Genomic DNA, 20,959 nt, shown 5'->3' with positions numbered 1-20,959 from the left:
AATCAAAGATTTGTATTTCTTTAATGACAGTTTGGTGCTTTTTAAAACCATTAGCTGCTAAAACATCAGGGACAGTTTCACCTGAAATTTCCACATAGGATGACTGTGCCACGCACCAAAGCGCCACAGGTTTGCTCTGACCAAAGGTGAGCGACCTCGCCCACTGGAAGCAAGTCTAGAACACTGCACTGCGGCTTGCAACCCTGATCAGCAGGCAGAGATCACGGGAGACCTGCTAGTTCACGCAGGAATAGTATGTCAACAGCAGACTATTTTACCTTTTGGGGTTATTATATCATCCTTTCCAGTAGAAGTCCATGATATTATTGCTTCCTCTGTTGGGTGAGTACATTAGGAAGTTAAAAAGTTAAGGTTTGTTTGAAGAATCTGTTGTTTTATGTAAAATTCTTTGGCTAAATGTCCTCAGAAGTTCACTTTTCCTCTCCAGTGGCGCCAATGGCGTCCTTGTATCTCTGTGACCCACTGACCTCTCGGTGACCCTTTGCTCTCGCTGAAGGATGAGACGTAATGTTGATACCGTAATGATTCTGACTGTGAGTCTGTGCATTGTGTTTTACTTTGAAAGAACCGGATAATCTTCGCTTGTGACTTTCTGTTTTGGAGCTTTCTGGTTGACGGGAATTGACACTGTTTGAGAGCAGCCGGCGCTGAAAATAGACCAGCAGGGTATCTCGAATGAAGCAGAGTGGACTGGCGCTCCAGGCATGCGCCGCTGCCAGTCTGGAGCGCCGGCTGTGGAAATGCTCTGATAGACTAGAGAGGGAGCGATTTGCTCCGCAGTACGTTTCGCCGGTTAGATTGCGGCGCGGTCGTCGTATGTGGAAATTGGAGGTTAGACATTTGGTTCAGGAAAGTATTGACCTTTTAAGACTCTGACAAAGTTGATTTAATATTTTTCTACTCTGTCTGCATGTTTCTGACCATTAGAGACCTCATTTTAAATATTTTCTTCTTTTCTCCTCTTATGCACCAGTACCTTGTGCAGGAAAACTGCCCTCTAATGTGAGGAATTTCTGACCTTTGTGTTTGTGCTCGTACTTCAGATTGCTCTCCTGGATTCGCCCACGGCTCTGAGTATGGAGGAGAAACTGCACCAGAATGAAGCCAGAGTGAGTCTGATGTCCAGCCTTTTCTAACAATGACCACACAAGGGCTCTGCCAGGTTTCTACAGCACCACCAAAGAGACAAATTAACAGTTTAGTGATTCCCTCCTGGCCACGGTTACCAACCAGGAGTTAGCACTGCAGTCTAAGAACCAGTGCTAATATTCCTGGTTTTACACTCTGTACCTCTTAAGCCCTAGTGGGACCAAATTTGGTCCTGCTAGCTTGATCTGAACAAACTTGATCTGTGCGCTGTATTTATGCACAAAAATAGTCATGTTACACATCAAATTAAACAGAAGAAGCTCAGCTACAAGCCCAAATAAACCATTTTAACCTACACCACAAACAACTCATAAAGGAATCAAATCAATGACCACATGTAAAAGTGGCCGTAGTGCTACGTAGCCAGACACTTCTACTCATGTTTGTGCAGTTTCCATTAGTTTCAACAGTTTCTTTTAGTTTTCTGCACTTTTTTGTGTTGTTTTTTGTGCCATTGATGATAAATCTGTTCCTCTTGGTGTCAAACTTTAGTTCCTTTGTAAGACTTTCTTTGAAAGGGAAATATATGGAGGTCTGTGTGATTTGAGAAAAAACAAAGAATTCCAAAAAGAAGTTTGCAATACCTGAGTTTCAAATGGCAGAGATAGTGCCAAAATGGGCCAAACTGTGCCCAAATGGCACAAGAGGGGATTTTGCCTGGATATTGTTTTACTAAAATCTCTCTTTTTTTGTCCTGATAACCCTCTGGTGGTATGAAAGTTGAAAGAGTTAATATCAAAATGTGGTTCTTCGGCCTACTGGAGATTTTTGGACTTCAACTTCATTATTTCTATTGGATATATATGCTAAAATTGCAAAAAAATAAGCGAAAATGATTTTTTTTTTAGTTATAATGTGAGTGCCAACTTGAATCACTCTGATCCAGTAACATATTTACACATATTTACACTTCTGAACAAATTTCACAAGTGTCCTCTTGTATCTGATCATTCAAATAGACCTTGTAGTTACAGTTATACTCATTTAAAGATGGACTGTAAATTTTGAGTAGTAACCTAGGGCTAGGGCTTATCAGATTAAAGGACACTTCTGCATATTCTCTGTCTGTTTTATGAAGTCTCTGGGATTTTTCCGTGATTTTTCCTTGTGTTTGCAGGTTCTGGAGCTGACTAAAGAGTGGACAAACAAATGGAACGAGACACAGAATATTCTCAAGGTAAGAACAGGTTTCTTTAAGTCTTATTTGAATGCATCTTAGTTAGTGCAGTGTTCAAGAAATCGGTGCAGAAGAGAAGCCAACGGATGCTCTAATCCTCTGTACGTCAGGTTTTTAGATGTCAATGGAGTCTGAAGGACAGGATTGTAGTGTGCATTGTTAGATTTTAGTCTTTAGAAAAGATAATGTGTTCTTTTAAAGACTTTTATTCTTCATTATTCCAACCCTTGTCTCCTCTGAGATTTTTATGAAATTGTTCTTAAAGTCATGCCGCTTCGTCATATCTGTACCTGCAGGAGGAGACGCTTGCTCTGAGGAAAGAGGGGATCGGCGTGGTGTTGGACTCGGAGCTGCCTCACCTCATCGGCATCGACGACGACCTCCTCAGCACGGGGATCATCCTGTACCATTTAAAGGTAAGAAAACACAGACTGAGCTGAATATCCTCACAGGTCCAATATCTTGAACTATTTGTAACAATCAGATATTTTTCCTGAGCCATTTTTAGGAGCCTTCTGCCCCCTTCAGGGTTATCTGTGCACTGCAGGTATTATGGTGTATTCTTTCAGTTAAAAAAATCTCACTGAAAATGTAAAGGTCTTTAAATTTTATGTATCAAATAGGAGCCCTTTGGATTTAAAGGCCTAAAGTAAGTGTTGCCTCCATCCATCCATCTAGTAGTTAGACAGAAGACTCTCCTCAGTGAAAAGAAACTCATGAAAGCCCTCTTGGAGTTTGTAAAAAAGCCCCTGAAGGACTCTGAGATTGTGAGAAACCAGATTCTCTGGTCTGAAGAAACCAAGATTGAACTGTTTGGCTTCAGTTCTAAGCCTTTTGTCTGCCACAGCACTCAAGACCTCAGACTGGGCCGAAGGTTCACCTTCCAACCTGGCAATGACCCAAAGACCACAGCCAGGAAACGCCAGGAGGGACGACTCTGTGAATGTCCTAGAGGGGCCCAGCCAGAGAAATTAAACCCTATCTCTGTAGAGACCTGAAAATGTCTGTCCACCAACGGTCCCCCTCCAACCTGACTACCTGTAGAGGATACTTTCTAAATTCTCTGTATATCCATTTATCCATTATCGAGACCTCTTTTCCTGCCCAGGGTTACAAGGACAGTCAGATATTTCCCACACAACACCCATGTACTGAGGCGTGTATTTGTGTGATTTTTCATCTTCGTTCTCCTTCTTCAGGAGGGACGGACGTACGTGGGCAGAGAGGACGCGTCCACGGAGCAGGATATCAGTGAGTCTGATGAGCACTTTTCTCTTTAGCAGTGGTTTTTGGTATTAGGGTTATAAAACTAAACAAACGGGCAGACTTCTTTGTCAAACGATCGATCTAAAAATGTTGGAATCATGCAGAACCTGATTTTGTCTCCTCTGTTATTTTACCGTCCCGTAGTCCTGCACGGTCTGGACCTGGAGAGTGAACACTGTATGTTTGAAAACCAGAATGGCACAGTGACGCTGGTCCCGCTGGGCGGAGCTCAGTGTTCAGTTAACGGAGTCCAGGTGACGGAGCCGTCGCAGCTCAACCAAGGTGAGAGTGAGGATCACCTTTGAGCTCTGAAGATGGAGTGTGTCAGATGGGAATTCTGAACAGGTTTAAGTTTCTGTTGTGTCGTCATCCAGGTGCTGTTATTCTGCTTGGCCGGACAAACATGTTCCGCTTCAATCATCCAAAGGAAGCCGCAAAACTTAGGGAGAAAAGGAAGGTGAGGATATAAGATACTGCACAACACACTACAATGTGGTACGATAAGAAACAGTATGGTATGAAATGGTTCTTTACAATACGATACAATCAATACAGCTAGATCCGTTACAATCCGGTACGATCTGGTCTGATACAAAACAAGGCAGTAACAAAACATGGTACAACACGGTAGGATCAGTGTTGGGGGAAACGCGTCACAAAGTAATCCATTAGAGTACTCAGATTACTTTTTTGGAGTAATGAGTAACGTAACGCGTTAGTTTTACAATTCAAGTAATCCTGTTATTAGTTACATTTTCATAAAAGTAATCCGTTACTGAAAGAAAAACCCCAAATGTCCCCTCTCTTCCGTGACTTCAAAAAGAGAGAAAGAAAAAAGGAAGCTCCTTGAAGCATGGGCTCTGTTTGTCCTTCTCTCTTCCTGTAGTCACGTTGGCATGTAGCGCCGTGCCAGCGGAGGGTAAACATTCTGTGCCATTACACAGCATGACTGTGGAATTATCCCCATTATGATGGATTTTTGGATAAAAGGGACAAGAACGGCATCCTGGTGAAACATAAGTTTAAAAGCTCCGTTTGCTTTCGTTGAATCAGCTGTGCAGCCGTTCCAATTTTGCACTGTTGTTACACACAACCTTGGAGTGATTCTGTCTGCCTCTGCTCAGCTTGTTTTCAAAATGTGGGGATGTTAAAGAGTTGTAAAGGTTTTCCTGTCTGTTAGTGGTGTTCTCAGGCTGCAGAGATACAGATTATGGGCTGTAAATTAGGCTGTACATTGGTATTAGAGTCTGCACATTCAATTGCAGCTGTGCAGTCGTTATCGTTTTTACAACTGCCGAGTGGAACAAGTGGCTAAAGGGTTTTAATAGTTAGTGACGCAAAAGTACTCTATCGCGTTAGAAGTAGGTAACACAGTTACGTAACAAGTTACTTTTCTCAGTATGTAACGCAGTAATCTAACAAGTTAGTTTCAGAAGTAAGGCTACCAAACACTGGCTAGGATACAAAACGGCACGGACATATACGCTACAATGCGGTACAGAATGAGACAGCACAGTACGATATGTTGCAATGTAATAACGTGTGACACGATCTGGTATGATACAGTACGATATGATACAGTACAGTAAGAGATGGCGCAATATGGTACGTTGCCTTGCAGTACAATACATTGCAGTACAATACGATGCAATACTTTGTGGTACGATGCAACGCAGTGCAATGTGGTATGATACGGTGAGGTACCCTACGATGCAGTACGATACGATAGGATTTGGGGCCATGCGGTACGATACGATGTGGTATGATGCATGGGATGCGGTATGATATGGTGTAATGTGGTACAATACGATATGGTATGGTCCGATGCCGTAAGATACGGTACAATACGGTATGATATGTTACAATGTGGTGCGAAACAATACGCTATGGTGTGGTATGATACCATACCGTACAATACGGTAGGGTACGATATTATGCAGTACAGTTCCCTACGATACTATGCATAACAGTACAATACAATGTACTGCAATGTGGTATGATACAATGTGGTATGATGCGGTAAGAAACGGTGCTGTGTGGTATGGTATGTCACGATGCAGTACGTTATGATACCGTACGGTACGGTGTGATACAGTCAGGTACAGTACGATACAATACGATGGAGTATGATATGATCTGGTGTGATATGGTACGATACAATGTGGTAGGATACGGTGCGATGTAATGTTGTGTTATTCGGAAAGATGTGATGTGATGCGGTAAGATACGATACGATATGGTGCAATACGATGTGGAATGCTAAGACATGATATGGTACATTTCATTGGCTGTACATCAAACTGGATAGTTCAGCTCTGTCCAGCGTACTAATCTGTACATTTTATCAGCTCAGGTCTTAATGAGGCTTAAATTTGATTGTTGTAAGTTTGTAGGAACCCTGTCAGTATAAACAACAAGATGGCTGCAGATTCTGACCGTATAATGTCGGTTTCTGCATTCGTATCAATGCTGCCTGTTATTGGACAAATTCACAATGTCAAAGAGAGTAGAAAAGAAAACTAGGTAAAAGTCATAATCCCTGCCTTCCTTCTGCTTCATATTGATTCTCCTGGTCTTGATGAATTTTAGGCTTCCAGGGAAAAGTTAAATTCAGCTACAGGCAGTAGCAGGACAATTTTAGGATGTTTTCAGGAGCTTTGTCCCTACAGTGAGACCTTTTTTTTTTTCCCCCTTAGAGCGGTCTTCTCTCTACGTTCAGCCTCTCCATGACGGACCTCTCCAAGTCGTGTGAAAACCTTTCCACTGTGATGCTCTACAACCCGGGGTGAGTTTTTAAAGACCTCAGACATCAGCTGCATGTGATGATCAGCTCAGACCCTGCAGTACATCCACCCTCTGCATCCAAACCCTGCCAGGACTCTTTAGATTGTCTCCTGTATTTAAGAGAATAAAGAAACCAGATTAATGTAGCTCTAAAGCAGGGGTGTCAAACTCAAGGCCCTGGGACCAAATCTGGCCCGTGGTACAGTTATACCCAGCCCACATGATCATTAATATTTATTATAGCTGGTCCACAAGTATGAGGTCTGCAGATTTCTTCAGTATAAAAATGTAAACTTGTCCTGAAAGATTTAAAATATCCTTACATCATTAAAATGTCAAAAACTAAAGAGTAGAAAGAATGATTTCTATAGATAATATATACTACATATAGTACCATAAATATTCCTTTTTTATGTAATATTTAGAACTTTTAGATTCACAATTTTAAATTTTAGGTTATATTTTCACCTTTAAACTCATGATTTTAGATGTATTCTCAAATGTTTACCTTTAAAACTCACCATTTCCAATTTTATTTTATATTTTGACCTTTAAAACTCATGATTTCCAGTTTTATTTCATTATTTGACCTTTAAAACTTATGATTTTGACTTTTTTTAATCTTGTATTTTGAAGTATTATTTTGTATTCTATCTCATATTTGGACCTTTTAAACTCATGATTTTGAATTTATCTCATGTAGTTGCCTTTAAAAACTTCTTTGACTTTTAATTTCATGTTCTGACCTTTTGATCTTATAAGTTTGAATTTTATCTCAGATTTTGAGCCTTTAAACTCATCATTTAGACTTTTTCAATCTCAAAGTCATCATATCATCAGTGCTTAGTTTTCCCCCATACTTCAGTACTAATGATATTATGATGACAGTTTCTGGTTCAATATTGACCCTGTTGGGCCCTCAGGTTAGGCCTGACTCCAGAATCCGGCCCTTGCTGTGACTGAGTTTGACACCCCTGCTCCAAAGTCATGTTGGCTCGCAGTTCTTTAACGATTTAGCAGCACACCGATCATGAGGATTACATTTTGTTTGCATGAAGAGACGAGGAACACAAATTTAAATCATCATGCTGTTTGTAATTGTGTGGTTTTTTTAGGGTTGTGGAGAAGAATCACAGTAGTTGCATTAGTTTTGGGTCAGCCATGTCAGCATCTCCCTGCAGCTCCCTGATGGAGCGTCCATAGTTGTGTAGTTGGGTTTGATAAACGGGTAAAATCTCAGTGATGTGAATTTTGACTCTCTTTAATACACAGCACATATTTCCCCATCATCTGTGCATCTATGTTTCTGAAATAAAGAGCATAAATTAACTGTGTGACCCATGTCCTGTTGACAGTCTCTTCACTGAGAAGGGCCCCGTCTTCCTCAGGTAGACCCAGTCGTCCACTTCCTGTCTAACTGTCCCGTCTGTGACATGACGACGTGTTTTGATTGGTCCCGTTCGTCAACCTGAACCTTCATTTATCGTCTTGTTTTATTTGCACGTCATCTCACCGCTTCTGTCTCCATTTTTACAGACTCAAATGCATTGTTGTTTTTTTCCCACTTCATTTAAACCTTTTCATGTTTTTGTGTTGTTTGCTGCTTTCACTTATTGCAGTGTTACTAGTGTGCAGTCAGATGTTTCTCAGTATGTTCTGTGTTTGCTGGTTTGGTTTGAAGAAGCTGATGGAGGAATTTGTGTCTAAAGGTTGGAGTTTGAGAGACAGCAGCGAGAGGAGCTGGAGAAACTGGAGCTGAAGCGGTAAGAGAGTCAATGATCCTGTCTCTAAAACTGTACACACACATTTTTAAAGTCCAGGAAACACGAACAGTTTGTCATCTAGCGGTCAAACTGACCTCTCAGTCATCCTTCTAGCTTTCTGGTGCTAACAGGCAGAGTTCTGGTCTCTTTAGGAGGCTGATCAAGGAGATGGAGGCAAAGCATCAGAGCGAGAAGGCGGAGCTGGAGCGGCTGCAGCAGGAGGTGGAGAGTCAGCGGAAGGAGTCTGAGGAGGTAAGACAGCAGATCCTTCGTCAAGAGGAGAACCTCCGCCGCCGCAGCCAGGACATCGAGAGCCGTCTGCGTGACTTCCTGGCCGAGAAGGAGCGATTTGAGGAGGAGAGACGCTTGGAGATCCAGGGGACGGACTTCCAGAGGAGGAACCCCCTGCAGGAGGTGGAGTCAGAGGAAGAGGAGGAGCAGCGGCGTCAGCAGGAGGCTGCAGAGCAGACGGAGATCTACAGAGAGCTGGAGAAGCTGAAGAGGGAGCGGGAGGAGCAGAAGGTCCGCTTAGAGACAGAGCGGCGGCGCTTGGAGGAGCAGGAGCGGGAGCAGCTGAGTCTGGTGGGGAGGCTGGAGGAGCAGCTGAGGGAGAAACACGAGGCCGCCTCCACCCTGCTGACCAGGGAGGATGCGCGCCGTCTGGAGGAGGAACGACGAGCTCTGGCTGAGATCAGAGAGGCGCTCCTCCGAGCCAAAGAGGCAGGGGAGCGGCCCGGCGTGGAGGACGCCGGGGAGGAGGCGAGATCCGCCCAGGCTCGGTACACGGGCTTCAAGGAGGCACAGGTGGAGGAGCTGAACCAGCTGGAGGAGGGGCTCCGGCAGCAGAGGGAGCGCCTGGAGAAGGAGGTGGCTGCTGAGCGTAACACCCTGCTGCTCCTTGCTCACAGCCTCAAAGAACGACAGCAGCAGCTAAAGGAGGCGCAGGAGAAAGGAGCGCAGGACGCTTCTGCCGTCTGCCAGGAAGAGCAGCTGGTCAAACAGGCGGAGCACAGGCTGCAGTTTAAGGAGCGCCAGCTGGCGAGCGTGGCAGATGGCGTCCTCCCCGCCCTGGCGGAGGAGAAGCAGAGAGCGGTTGAGGTTCTGGAGCGCAGTGGAGGAGGCAGGAACGGGAACTGTGACAGCCCGCTGGGGTTGGACAACACTCTATATCAAGTGGAGAAGGAGCTGGAGGAGAAGGAGGAGAAACTGAACCTCCACTGGCAGGGTGCTCAGCAGCTCCAGCAGCTCCAGGAGACCTACGAGTTCACCGCCAACGTGGCAAGGCAGGAGGAGAAGGTCAGGAGGAAGGAGAAGGAGATCCTGGAGTCCAAGGAGAAGCAGCAGAGGGAGGCCATGGAGCAGGCGGTGGCTCGACTCGAGAGGAGGCACTCGGCTCTGAGACGCAGCGTCTCCCTGGAGCCCGACAACGATGAGCAGAGACACAAGAGCTCAACCAGCAGGAACCAGAGGCCGGGGGCAGACCTGGACCAGCAGAGGTCAGAGACGTAGAATAGAATCATCAGAGAAGGTGCAGACTTCAGTAGAGCGCTAACAGGGCTGTTCTCACCTCTTTAGGGTTGAGCGGGAGATCCAGAAGCTGAGAAAGAGGATCAGTGAAGGAGAAGACAATAGAAGCCACTCCATCAGCAACGACGAGAAGACGAGTCACAACAGCTCCCCGGTCAGCCACATCCAGAGTCTGAACACACTGCTGCCACTCTCAGACGACCGGTACGGCTCTGAAACCTGCTTCTACTCAGATTACCCTCCACGGTTTGTGTATTTCATTACATGATCTTTAAATTTACCAGGATAAATGCGTACATTGAAGAGGAGGTCCAGCGGAGGTTACGCAAGATGAATCTTCTGAACGGCAGCAGCAGCACCATGGATCTGTCTCTGTCCTGTGAATCCCTCCGGGTAAGACCTGATCAAAAATATTCATGAGATTATTACTAAATCATTACTGTTCTGGACATCTCAGCATCCAGAGAAGCTGGGTTTATGGAGAAGAACTGGCTAAGACCATATGTAGGTTAACCTCAAACAGATTGTCCAGACTCCATGTCTGTCATCAGGCTAATCCACAATGCTGGTACCCACCCAAAGATGGTTGATAATAACTTTAATAATAATAACTTCATGCTTAAAAAAACAGGAGAACCCAAATAAGAGATAAAGACAGCAGAGCAGCATCAAGAGAACCCTCAAAGTTGAAGAAACTAAATTAAATCCAACCTACATATAAAACCCAAACAACACTATCGCCCTGACAATGAGACATCATTAGAACTAAGACGTCACATGACAAAACGAAAACTAAGACGTCACATGACAGCACAGGAATCCAACAACAAATCTTGAGAGCAAGAGGCCCAAATTCAAAGAGTAATTGAATGACAAACTAAAAGAACTAAAAACAGTTCAACCAATAATCTCACAGTGAAGTTTGTTTAAGCATTTATTATGCAACATAATATGTTTGGCGTCCGGCTCCGACTTAATCACTCCTCACAGATTTTACATACAGAATTTGAGGAGTGATTATGTAACAGCTTTATCCCCAGGTCGGAGCCAACAGGTGGATGCTGGGGTGGAGGTGGGTTGAAGGCAAGAGCACAGCGTTGTTCCAGGTGCAGCGATGCAGCAGACACAGAGAAGGAAATCTTGCAGCTTAAATAGCCCACTAGTATCGAGGATGTGAGTCTTGTGATTAGATTAAGATGCATGTCAGGCGTGAATGATTGTGCTCAAGATTACTGGCAGAACTAACTCACAGGCTTCGTTTCATTAAGGAAAGTTAAGTGATAAAAGAACATGAAAGGTAAAAGCATAAAGAAGAGGAAGGGAAACACTAAAAACAATAAAAACATTAAAATGATCAAAGCAATATCAGTGAGATCAGCTAATTAACCTCCATTTTAATGTAAGAGCTGCCATGAAAGCTGCTACTGGATACCTTCAATTGCTCTTGGTGTGAAAAAATATCTATCCTATATATCCATGCATCCATCCGTTTATCCATCCAATCATACATCCATCCATGCATCCATCTGTTCATCCATCCAATCATATATCCATCCATCCATCCTTCCATGCATCCCTCCGTTTATCCATCTGATCATATATCCATCCATCCATCCATGCATGTTTCCATCCATCCATCCATCCATCCATCAATCCATCCATGCATCCATCCATCAATATATCCATCCATCCATCCATCCATCCATCCATCCATCCATCCATCCATCCATGCATCCATCCATAAATCCATCCATCCATCCATCCATCCATCCATCCATGCATCCATCTGTTCATCCATGCATTCATCCATGCATGTTTCCATCCATCCATCCATCCGTTTATCCATCCATCAATCCAATATATCCATCCATCCATCCATCCATCCATCCGTTTACCCATCCATCAATCCAATATATCCATCCATCCATCCATCCATCCATCCATCCATCCATCCATCCATCCATCCATGCATCCATCCATAAATCCATCCATCCATCCATCCATCCATCCATCCATGCATCCATCTGTTCATCCATGCATTCATCCATGCATGTTTCCATCCATCCATCCATCCGTTTACCCATCCATCAATCCAATATATCCATCCATCCATCCATCCATCCATCCATCCATCTATCTGTCCATCCATCCATGCATCCATGCATCCATCCATGCATCCATCCATCCGTCCAGAATTGTAGTGTTGTCAGTAATGGTATGACACGCCTCAGCAGGAGAGAAATGAAACTTAAAACACAGAGGTTATTAGAAAGAAGTGAACACAGAGAGACGCATCAAACCATTCTTCTGTGATCTCATGTTACGTCTGCTGTCAAAGGTTGGTTCAGAGGTAAGAGAGGTGTTGTAGCATCTTGATAAACATTTAAATGTCTATAATCATCTAATTTTGTAATACCGTGATATGATACTGTTACTGTAAAGAGCTAAAAATAACTAAATACACTGATCTAAATTTCTGGTCATTTCACTTAGCTCTATCACTGAGGGAATAATCAGCTTTTATTATAGATTTCTGTACAGTCAGATTTCTCTTTACAACCACTGGAGCCGCCCTCTGCTGCATGTTTTTGGTTTGTAAAGTGGCTGCATCAGACTTGGATAAAGAGTGAAGATCCTTTCTCTGTGTAGAACTGATATTTAGCTCTTTAACCCTGCAGGACGAGGAGGAAGTTAGCGACTCTAGCTCTGTTAGATTAACAGATGAGGTAAGACCAGGATCCACATCTGCTCTGTATGACCCAATCAGACTTTCCCTGCTCTAATCTGCATGATTCTCCCAAATATCGGCTGTGGATCCTCTCAATCAGCTTGGTTTAAAGTTCTTTTAAATTGGGTTTTTGTAATTCTCTTTTTATTTACCCTAATATTGTTTCTTTTGTTCCTCTTTCATTTTGAATCAACCATGTTTTCTCCCAATCTAACATACTGGTTTTTGATTTAAAGTTATTTAAAATGTAATGATTGTAAGATGTAAAGTTGATGTTTGACTTGCTGTCATTTCAGGATGATGAAAAGCTGCAGAACATAAATCCAAGGAGGCTGAAATACGAGGTAAGACTGTGATTTCATTGTTTTTTAGGGATGGATGAGGGATGTAACGATATACTCCGGTCAACTAGAGGCCCAAATTATGGCCTGAATTTGTGTGGTTAGTCAATAATGGACTTGGCTTTTTATGGTAAATATGATTATTTTATCTAAGTATTTATTTAAATTATTTTAAGGTTGCAAAATTTCTTATAAAACAATAGATAGTCTTGTCTGTGTATAAATGGGCACTGATTATTGCTATTGCTTCAAACACTGATGATGAACAACAGAAAGCAGTTTGGTAGACTATTTCTCTGTGGCTTTTTGTCAATAAATCTTCTACCATAGTGAAGTCTTTTTATTCCCTTTTAAATGGAGCCACATCTGTAAGCATCATGCATCTGTGGGATGAGCAGCAGAGCTGAGGATGTGGGTTGGTCCAAACAGCTGATTCTACCGTTGACTCTTAGTCAGCGTTGTTTGGAAGAGTCTTTGTCAACCGCAGAATAAGCTGTTTGGTAATGGCAGAGAAGATCTGGTATATTTTTTTGTTCCTCACAGATGTGGCTCCACTCAGGGCGCTTTCACATTAGGCCCAGTTGTTTTGAACCGTGCTTCAGCATGACCCCCCTTCTCCCCGCTGGCTTGCTTTCACACTAGCAACATCGATCCATGCCCGGGCCCACTTGTGTATGTACTGAGTCTGAAACAGCAGGTGGCGGTATGCACTCAGCTGGTTTACAACCCCGCCAGTGAGGAGAGAGAAGCAGAAAGCTAACATAGCAACCACTGGGATCATGACCTGAGCGAAGATTGTTTTTGTTTTAACCCGGAAAAGTCCATCCTGCTGCCATGGATGATTTAAAATCACTTTTTAAGATGCCAACAACGTCACTCTTCGTATCTGCACATCTACTACTGCTCAGAGGATTAAATGGGCTCGCGCTGCACTGATACAGAGGTTTTTGAAGTGACTGGAGACTTTTATTGCTGAATAAATTGCCAGTGCCCAGGCGCAGTTTGATTGTATTCACACGTCCAAAATGAACCGAAACGACTTTGGGCTCAAGTGAACTTGGATCAGGGACAGGGTCCCTAGTGTGAAAGCACCCTTAAAGGGAAATAAACAGGCTTTACAACGGTATAAGTTTATAATTGTTGAAGCATTGTTGAAACACAGGAATAATCACTAATTTGATGACTTTTTGTGGTAGTTTTATATTTTCTTTTGAGTTGGTTTGTCCATATTTTGTTAAATTGTATTGTGAGGTATCGTTACATCCCTAGGATCTATGCTGTTGAGAATGATTATAGATCAGATGCCCTGCTACAGCATCACAATGGCATGGTTTTCAGTAACAAAAGTTCATTGAATCTTAATCTGCATGTAAAAATCACACAAGAACAAATCAAAACTAAATTTCTGTTATAATATACCAAAGTCTAAAGTAGAATTTTTAACTTGTTTCCATGTGAAATCTAAATTACAGAAATTGTCTGACAGAGTAATAATTTCATGGTATCAGACTAAGGTTTGTTTGTCTTTGTTTAGCTGCAATGGATTACGTCAAGATATGTTGGTTTTTAAATTTAGCAGCTGTGATAACCGTGGCTGAGACGTATAAATATATCTCTCTCTCTCTCTCTCTCTATATATATATATATATATTTAACATATATGTACAGAAAAATGTGTTTATATCTGTTGAAGGTTATTGTAAGAAAGCATTGGTCTGCTAAGGTGCATACAGTACGTTTACATGACGTTAAAAACATTTATTATGTTCGTCTGACTCAATCTGGATTTAGATGCATATAAACTCATTGGTCCAATTAAACTGTGTCAAGTCAAATTTATCAAAGTAAATAGCGGCTAATGGTGGTCTAGTGGTTAAGGCGGACCCCATGTACGCAGACGGCCCGGGTTTGAGTCCGGCCTGGGGCCCTTTACTGCATGTCTCTACCCCGCTCTTGTCCCTGTTTCCGACTCTATCCACTGTCCTCCTCTATCAAAATAAAGGCACAAAAATGCCCAAAAATAAACCTTAAAAAATAATAATAAATAAATAAAAATAACGGCTAATGGAAACTTTTAGAAGTCGATACACTCTTCTGTATTTACACGTTAAACTGTGCCAGACTCGTCCCAGTGTTCTGAGCATGCTCCAGTGCCGGGCTTTGACCTCAGAGTCAAACAGCATAAATGTGTACAAGGAAGACAAAAAGAAAAGCAAGACATAGAAAGTGTTGGAGTGAGATTCTGCATTGTTGAGCAAACATCCCCTACTTTTTCAAAAACTCCTACCTATGTGTGAACGAGGCCTTTGATGCTAAATATACAACCGCTTAGTTGCTTGTTTGGTGGATGATGTACCGGATCAACCTTGAGAAGGTCCATTAGTCACTGCCTGCAATGGGGACTTTCTGCAGCCTACTGTAGCAGAGTCAGACACATCAGTAATTTTCATCAATAAATTGGTTCCACTTGGTTCTCATGTGGACAGCAGTCGGGTCAAAGGCCTGTGGAAGCTATGGTCAGAGTTCAACTTTACTGTGCATGTAAACGTACTGATGTATGAAGTTATTGTAGGAATGTTGTACCATTCTTTAGGTCATAAAGGTTATTTTCATTAATACTGCACAAATGATGCTTTACTCATGTTTAAATGGGATTCGTATCTTCCAATAACAGTTTTTGTTGAACACTTTTCATCCTAATTTGCATGCAAACCTCTTCACACTTTAAATTTCCAATCACTTACAACACACCTCTGCACCTGGTGATGGCGGACCTGTAATTCTCTTTGGGGTGGATTATGGACTTCAGTACAATTCAAAGATCCTTCACGTCCTTCTTGACGATGTAGTCATGGACTCCCCCCTTGTGCACACAGAGAGCCCCAGGGATGTGGTCTAGCTTCCTGCCTGCCTCGGAGCTTGAAGCAGACACCATTCTTCACATCTCAGAAAATGTGTTTGGTGAGCCGGAGAATGACCTTATAAAGCCTCGGGGAGAAGAAAAACATAAATCCATCGCTTATGTCTGGCTTGAGAGAGAGAAAAAGCCTCCAAAAGATGATGACATTAACAAGTGGTTGCAAGAAACAGTGGGAGTTAGACAAGAAGAAGAAGAAAGAGGGGTTTATGAACATGATGGTGCCAATGTCTGGGAACACAAGTTTTGTTCCTCCTTAGCAAACACATCCGATGAAAACAAGAATATCACCAATAAATCAAGAAATGATTCAGGCTACGGTGTGATTGATGATGAGAAGATGGTTGAAATAAGGGCAACAGAGTTGTGTAGGAATGGACATTTGGATTCTTATTTAAGGGAAAATGTCAGACAACAAGCACATGGCCCAAGAGTGGCACAAGAAGCAGAACTCGCCAATGATCACCCATCAGAGTCCCAGAATTCTGCCACTGGTTCAAGCGATGGTGAGTCGTCAAAGTTCCAGAACTTCTTCTCTGGTGTTCCTAAGAATCAGTCATTTGAGTCAAAGAACTTGCCCACTTCTCTCGTCAATGACTGGTGGTCAAAGTCCCAGAATTGGGTCATTGGTCTTGCCAAGAATCAGCTGTCCAAGTCCCTGAACTCTCTCACTGGTCTGAGCGATGAGCAGTTGTCAGAATCCCAGAATCCTGCAACTTGTCCTTGCAGTGATCTAACATCAAAGTCCCAGAACTCTGTCCCTGGTCTTGCTGATGATAAGCTGTCAAAATCCCAGAATTCTGCCACTGGGCCTAGCAGTTATCTGTCATTAAAGTCCCAGAATTCTGCCACTGGTTCAAGCAATTGTCAGCCGTCAAAGTCCCAGAATGTCATCTCTGGTGTTCCTAAGGATCAGTCATTCGAGTCGAAGAACTTGTCCACTTCTCTTGCCAATGACTGGTGGTCAAAGTCCCAGAACTGGGTCATTGGTCTTGCCAAGAATCAGCTGTCCAAGTCCCTGAACTCTCTCACTGGTCTGAGCGATGAGCAGTTGTCAGAGTACCAGAATCCTGCAACTTGTCCTTGCAGTGATCCGTCACCAGAGTCCCAGAACTGTGCTACTGGTCCTGATAATGATCCTTTGTCAAAGTACTGGAGCTCGATAACTGGTCCGGCAAATGACCAGTCACCAACGTCCCAGAACTCTTTTATTGGTTTTCTAAAATCCATGCAAAATCCAAAGGAAGGTATTCAAAGTCAACTCAAGGAAGTTCTGGATATAGCAGTTGAGAAAGGAGTAGCCAGCAGTAGTTACACATTGGGCTATGTCACTGGAAAGCTTTCAGATGCGTACAAAGATGCCGGTAGAAGGCTGCAGGGAACACGGGACATAATTCAGAACGTAGGAGTAGATGAAATGAAGGATGTGCTCTCTCAGTATGTGACCATGATGTCCAAAGACCTTCCTCTGATTAATCGGATGCAGCTCAAACCAAAGCCTGAACCTTGCATCCCCTCAGAAACCAAAGCCACTTTGGTTGATCCAGCAGATCACACCCGTAGTCCTTCTCTGAGTTCTGTCATGCCTACAATCCCAGGTGTCTCAGGATGGCCAGAAGGCTCTGTGTCATCTCTCAAAAACACCTCTCCTGAAGTGTTTTATCAAAGACTGGTCCAGCTTCCACCAGCCTTGTCCCACCTACAGTCACTTCCATCTGAGAAGATTTTAGAAAAGTTGGAATATCTGGCTCCTGGAATGGAAATCAAGAAGCTTTTGAGTATCTTCTGGATCAAAACTGCCAACAAAAAGCAGCCCAATTCCAAGCCTGGGTGCTTGCTTTTGTCAGAACATGATCTTGTTGTGGTGTCGAGTGAAACAACATTAGATGACTCCTTATCTGTTTTTCACCATTTTAACCTGCAGGAAATCAAGAAAGTACAAATAAGCTTGGCAGGGCAGCATGCCCGCCTTAGCGGATGCACTGAAGACTCAGTTTTGGTGATCTATACCCACAGCAAAGAGCTCACCCAGGAGTTCTGCAAGGCTTTACTGAAGATCCTTTCACCTGAAAAGTTTTCTGAAGGGACAGAACATCACCCATTACTCTCTGCTGATCTCATGGCGCTCTCTTTGGATTGGACATCTAATGTTCCTGATATTGTCCTGGACAACGGCTTTCACATCACGTCTAGATTCAAGCGGGTCCTTGCAGATCTGCTCTACATCATCCATGGGAACATGGATGGTCCAGGCAAACCTTCTCTGGCAAACATCTGTCCTCTGCTCTACACCAGCGTCAAAATCATGAACTCTACCCATGTTCGTCAGGACACCATCTTTCAGTTCCTGTTGTCGGACACCCATATAGCCCTTCTCCGGGAGGATGGTGTCTTTCATCCAGCGCCACGGGGATCCAGTCTGGTCCCTTCCCAGCCCCAGTTTCAGGGCCTTGAACTCCGCAGGCGTTCAGACATCAAGTGCGTTCTTGTGAGGCAGAAGGACGACTGGCTGACCATAGAAATCTCATTCATGACTCTCAAACTACAAGCTCAAGAAATGATGATTTACACAAGGCAAGGTCCACCTGAAATGCCCTCAGTTGCTCATCAAGGGGGTCGATGTGATTCCTGGAAGTTATCGTTTGGTTGTACCTCAGAAGCTGTGATCTTGATAAATCACCTGTGTACCTAAGAAGTGCACCTTAAGGCCGCCCCCCCGGATGGGGGCCTGCGCTCACCAACGCCTTTTTTGGCACCAACAATAACCTAAGTTTCAGAATGCTTCTCACTGGCAGTCACTATAAGTTGGCTTGAGACTTTTAGCTTCTACCAGCAGTGACGCGTGTCTGTTTTAAATTACCATTAGCTTCTATTAAGGAAATGTCACCAACACAACATACATGCTGAAGCAGCAGCCTTACATCTGGTACCTTCAAAAAGGCTTGTCTGATTATTCTCTCCACCATTGTTGATGACAGATCAAAAGTCCCGCCCCTTTTTGATTGTGACTGGTTTTTTAGAGGGAAGTGACATTGCCAAGCAAAGTTGAGTGCAACACAAAAAGCTGTTGCTGAGGGCTCCAAGTGGACACAGGCTCTAAAGACTGATGAAACTTTGGCAATTGTGTTTGGCATTTTAAAATAAGTTCACCATTTTGTAGCCAAATGTCTGTAGAAAATCAGAGAAATTACCTGAGTAGATGCTATTGATCAAACGTAAGTAAAATGGGGCATTTGAAAGTATTTTTTAAGTATTATTTTAAAATGTTGATGTTATTAAAATTAATTGCGACTAAAAGATCTTCTTCCTGAAAGCTCTTTGACTATTCCTTCAGCAGAAGAACCACAGCAAAAGAGGGGTTCCGGTATTTTTAAACCTGGGCCAAAAATAGTTTTTATTCATTTAGAGGTTGAAATGACTTGTGAGTAAGGCCGCGCCTAAGAGAGGACAAAGGGGAAAGCCAGCCAAACTGGGGGCCCATGGAGGTCCGCAAAAATCATGGTCCATTGTAGATTAATATGTGATAACCATACTTTATTTTTAACCTGAATAATAACCACTCTTATCAAAGAAACAAAAATGAATTCTATTAATTTATGCTATAGAAAAATAGTCTTCAAAATGTAACCCCTTCAGAACACATGACCTTTCTATTGGTGTGGCACACTGACCTCAACTAAACCGTTAGAAAGTAATGTCAGACCTCATAATGTTCAAATGCCAAAAAATGAAGTGGAAAAACTAGAAAACAAGAATAGAATCAAAACAGGCTAACGGGCAAAAAGGTGGCAAAAATGGGAAAAGTGGCTAAAAGGGGAATAAAATGGCAAAAAAGTGGCAATAATGGATGGAAAGTATGGTGAAATTGGATAAAAAGAATGACAAATAAATAATTCCAACACCAGAACCAATGGCTTGATATACTTTTCAGCTCTAACTGGAGGTAGATGTTAGCCAGGATGCTAGCACCAATGCTACTGATCCAAACATAAGCATTGATATCATCAATAAATCCATCTGCAGAGGGCCCATTCTCTGGGTTTATCAGGGGCCATTCTCTGGGTTTATCAGGGGCCATTCTCTGAGTTTATTAGGGGCCATTCACTGAGTTTATCAGGGTCCATCCTCTGGGTTTATCAGGGGCCATTCTCTGAGTTTATTAGGGGCCATTTTCTGGGTTTATCAGGGTCCATTCTCTGGGTTTATCAGGGGCCATTCTCTGGGTTTATCAGGGGCCATTCTCTGGGTTTATCAGGGGCCATTCTCTGAGTTTATTAGGGGCCATTCACTGAGTTTATCAGGGGCCATTTTCTGGGTTTATCAGGGTCCATTCTCTGGGTTTATCAGGGGCCATTCTCTGGGTTTATCAGGGTCCATTCTCTGGGTTTATCAGGGGCCATTCTCTGGGTTTATCAGGGGCCATTCTCTGGGTTTATCAGGGGCCATTCTCTGGGTTTATCAGGGTCCATTCTCTGGGTTTATCAGGGGCCATTCTCTGGGTTTATCAGGGGCCATTCTCTGGGTTTATCAGGGGCCATTCTCTGGGTTTATCAGGGGCCATTCTCTGGGTTTATCAGGGGCCATTCTCTGAGTTTATTAGGGGCCATTCTCTGGGTTTATCAGGGTCCATTCTCTGGGTTTATCAGGGGCCATTCTCTGGGTTTATCAGGGGCCATTCTCTGAGTTTATTAGGGGCCATTCTCTGGGTTTATCAGGGTCCATTCTCTGGGTTTATCAGGGGCCATTCTCTGGGTTTATCAGGGGCCATTCTCTGGGTTTATCAGGGGCCATTCTCTGAGTTTATTAGGGGCCATTCACTGAGTTTATCTGGGGCCCTTTTCTGGGTTTATCAGGGTCCATTCTCTGGGTTTATCAGGGGCCATTCTCTGGGTTTATCAGAGGTCCATTCTCTGGGTTTATCAGGGGCCATTCTCTGGGTTTATCAGGGGCCATTCTCTGGGATTGTCAGGGGCCATTCTCTGGGTTTATCAGAGGTCCATTCTCTGGGTTTATCAGGGGCCATTCTCTGGGTTTATCAGAGGTCCATTCTCTGGGTTTATCAGGGGCCATTCTCTGGGTTTATCAGGGGCCATTCTCTGGGTTTATCAGGGGCCATTCTCTGAGTTTATTAGGGGCCATTCACTGAGTTTATCAGGGGCCATTTTCTGGGTTTATCAGGGTCCATTCTCTGGGTTTATCAGGGGCCATTCTCTGGGTTTATCAGGGGCCATTCTCTGGGTTTATCAGGGGCCATTCTCTGAGTTTATTAGGGGCCATTCACTGAGT

General features: G+C 43.4%; 1 protein-coding gene across 7 annotated transcripts in view; it reads left to right on the top strand.

Annotated features, from left to right (window-relative positions):
* Window positions 1-20,959, top strand: part of kif16ba (kinesin family member 16Ba) — a 47,441-nt gene that overhangs the window by 19,243 nt on the left and 7,239 nt on the right. The window contains exons 11-25 of one of the 7 annotated variants that reach the window (XM_041784705.1): window positions 1,065-1,130; window positions 2,288-2,347; window positions 2,644-2,763; window positions 3,547-3,598; window positions 3,758-3,895; window positions 3,988-4,070; window positions 6,310-6,398; window positions 7,753-7,785; window positions 8,107-8,160; window positions 8,313-9,656; window positions 9,736-9,891; window positions 9,972-10,080; window positions 12,366-12,413; window positions 12,712-12,759; window positions 15,633-19,489. In XM_041784705.1, coding sequence (XP_041640639.1) covers window positions 1,065-1,130; window positions 2,288-2,347; window positions 2,644-2,763; window positions 3,547-3,598; window positions 3,758-3,895; window positions 3,988-4,070; window positions 6,310-6,398; window positions 7,753-7,785; window positions 8,107-8,160; window positions 8,313-9,656; window positions 9,736-9,891; window positions 9,972-10,080; window positions 12,366-12,413; window positions 12,712-12,759; window positions 15,633-18,365 — 5,133 coding nt within the window. In that variant the 3' untranslated portion in view covers window positions 18,366-19,489. Of the gene's footprint in view, window positions 1-1,064; window positions 1,131-2,287; window positions 2,348-2,643; window positions 2,764-3,546; window positions 3,599-3,757; window positions 3,896-3,987; window positions 4,071-6,309; window positions 6,399-7,752; window positions 7,786-8,106; window positions 8,161-8,312; window positions 9,657-9,735; window positions 9,892-9,971; window positions 10,081-12,365; window positions 12,414-12,711; window positions 12,760-15,632; window positions 19,490-20,959 lie in introns of those variants that run through there. The other 6 variants (XM_041784709.1, XM_041784706.1, XM_041784707.1 and 3 more) reach the window with 6 other exon arrangements.

The sequence above is a fragment of the Cheilinus undulatus genome, linkage group 4 (assembly GCF_018320785.1).
Source record: "Cheilinus undulatus linkage group 4, ASM1832078v1, whole genome shotgun sequence".
NCBI lineage: Eukaryota > Metazoa > Chordata > Actinopteri > Labriformes > Labridae > Cheilinus > Cheilinus undulatus.
The sequence above is the reverse complement of the archived record's forward strand: the minus strand, read 5'-3'. Positions and strand labels throughout refer to the sequence as shown.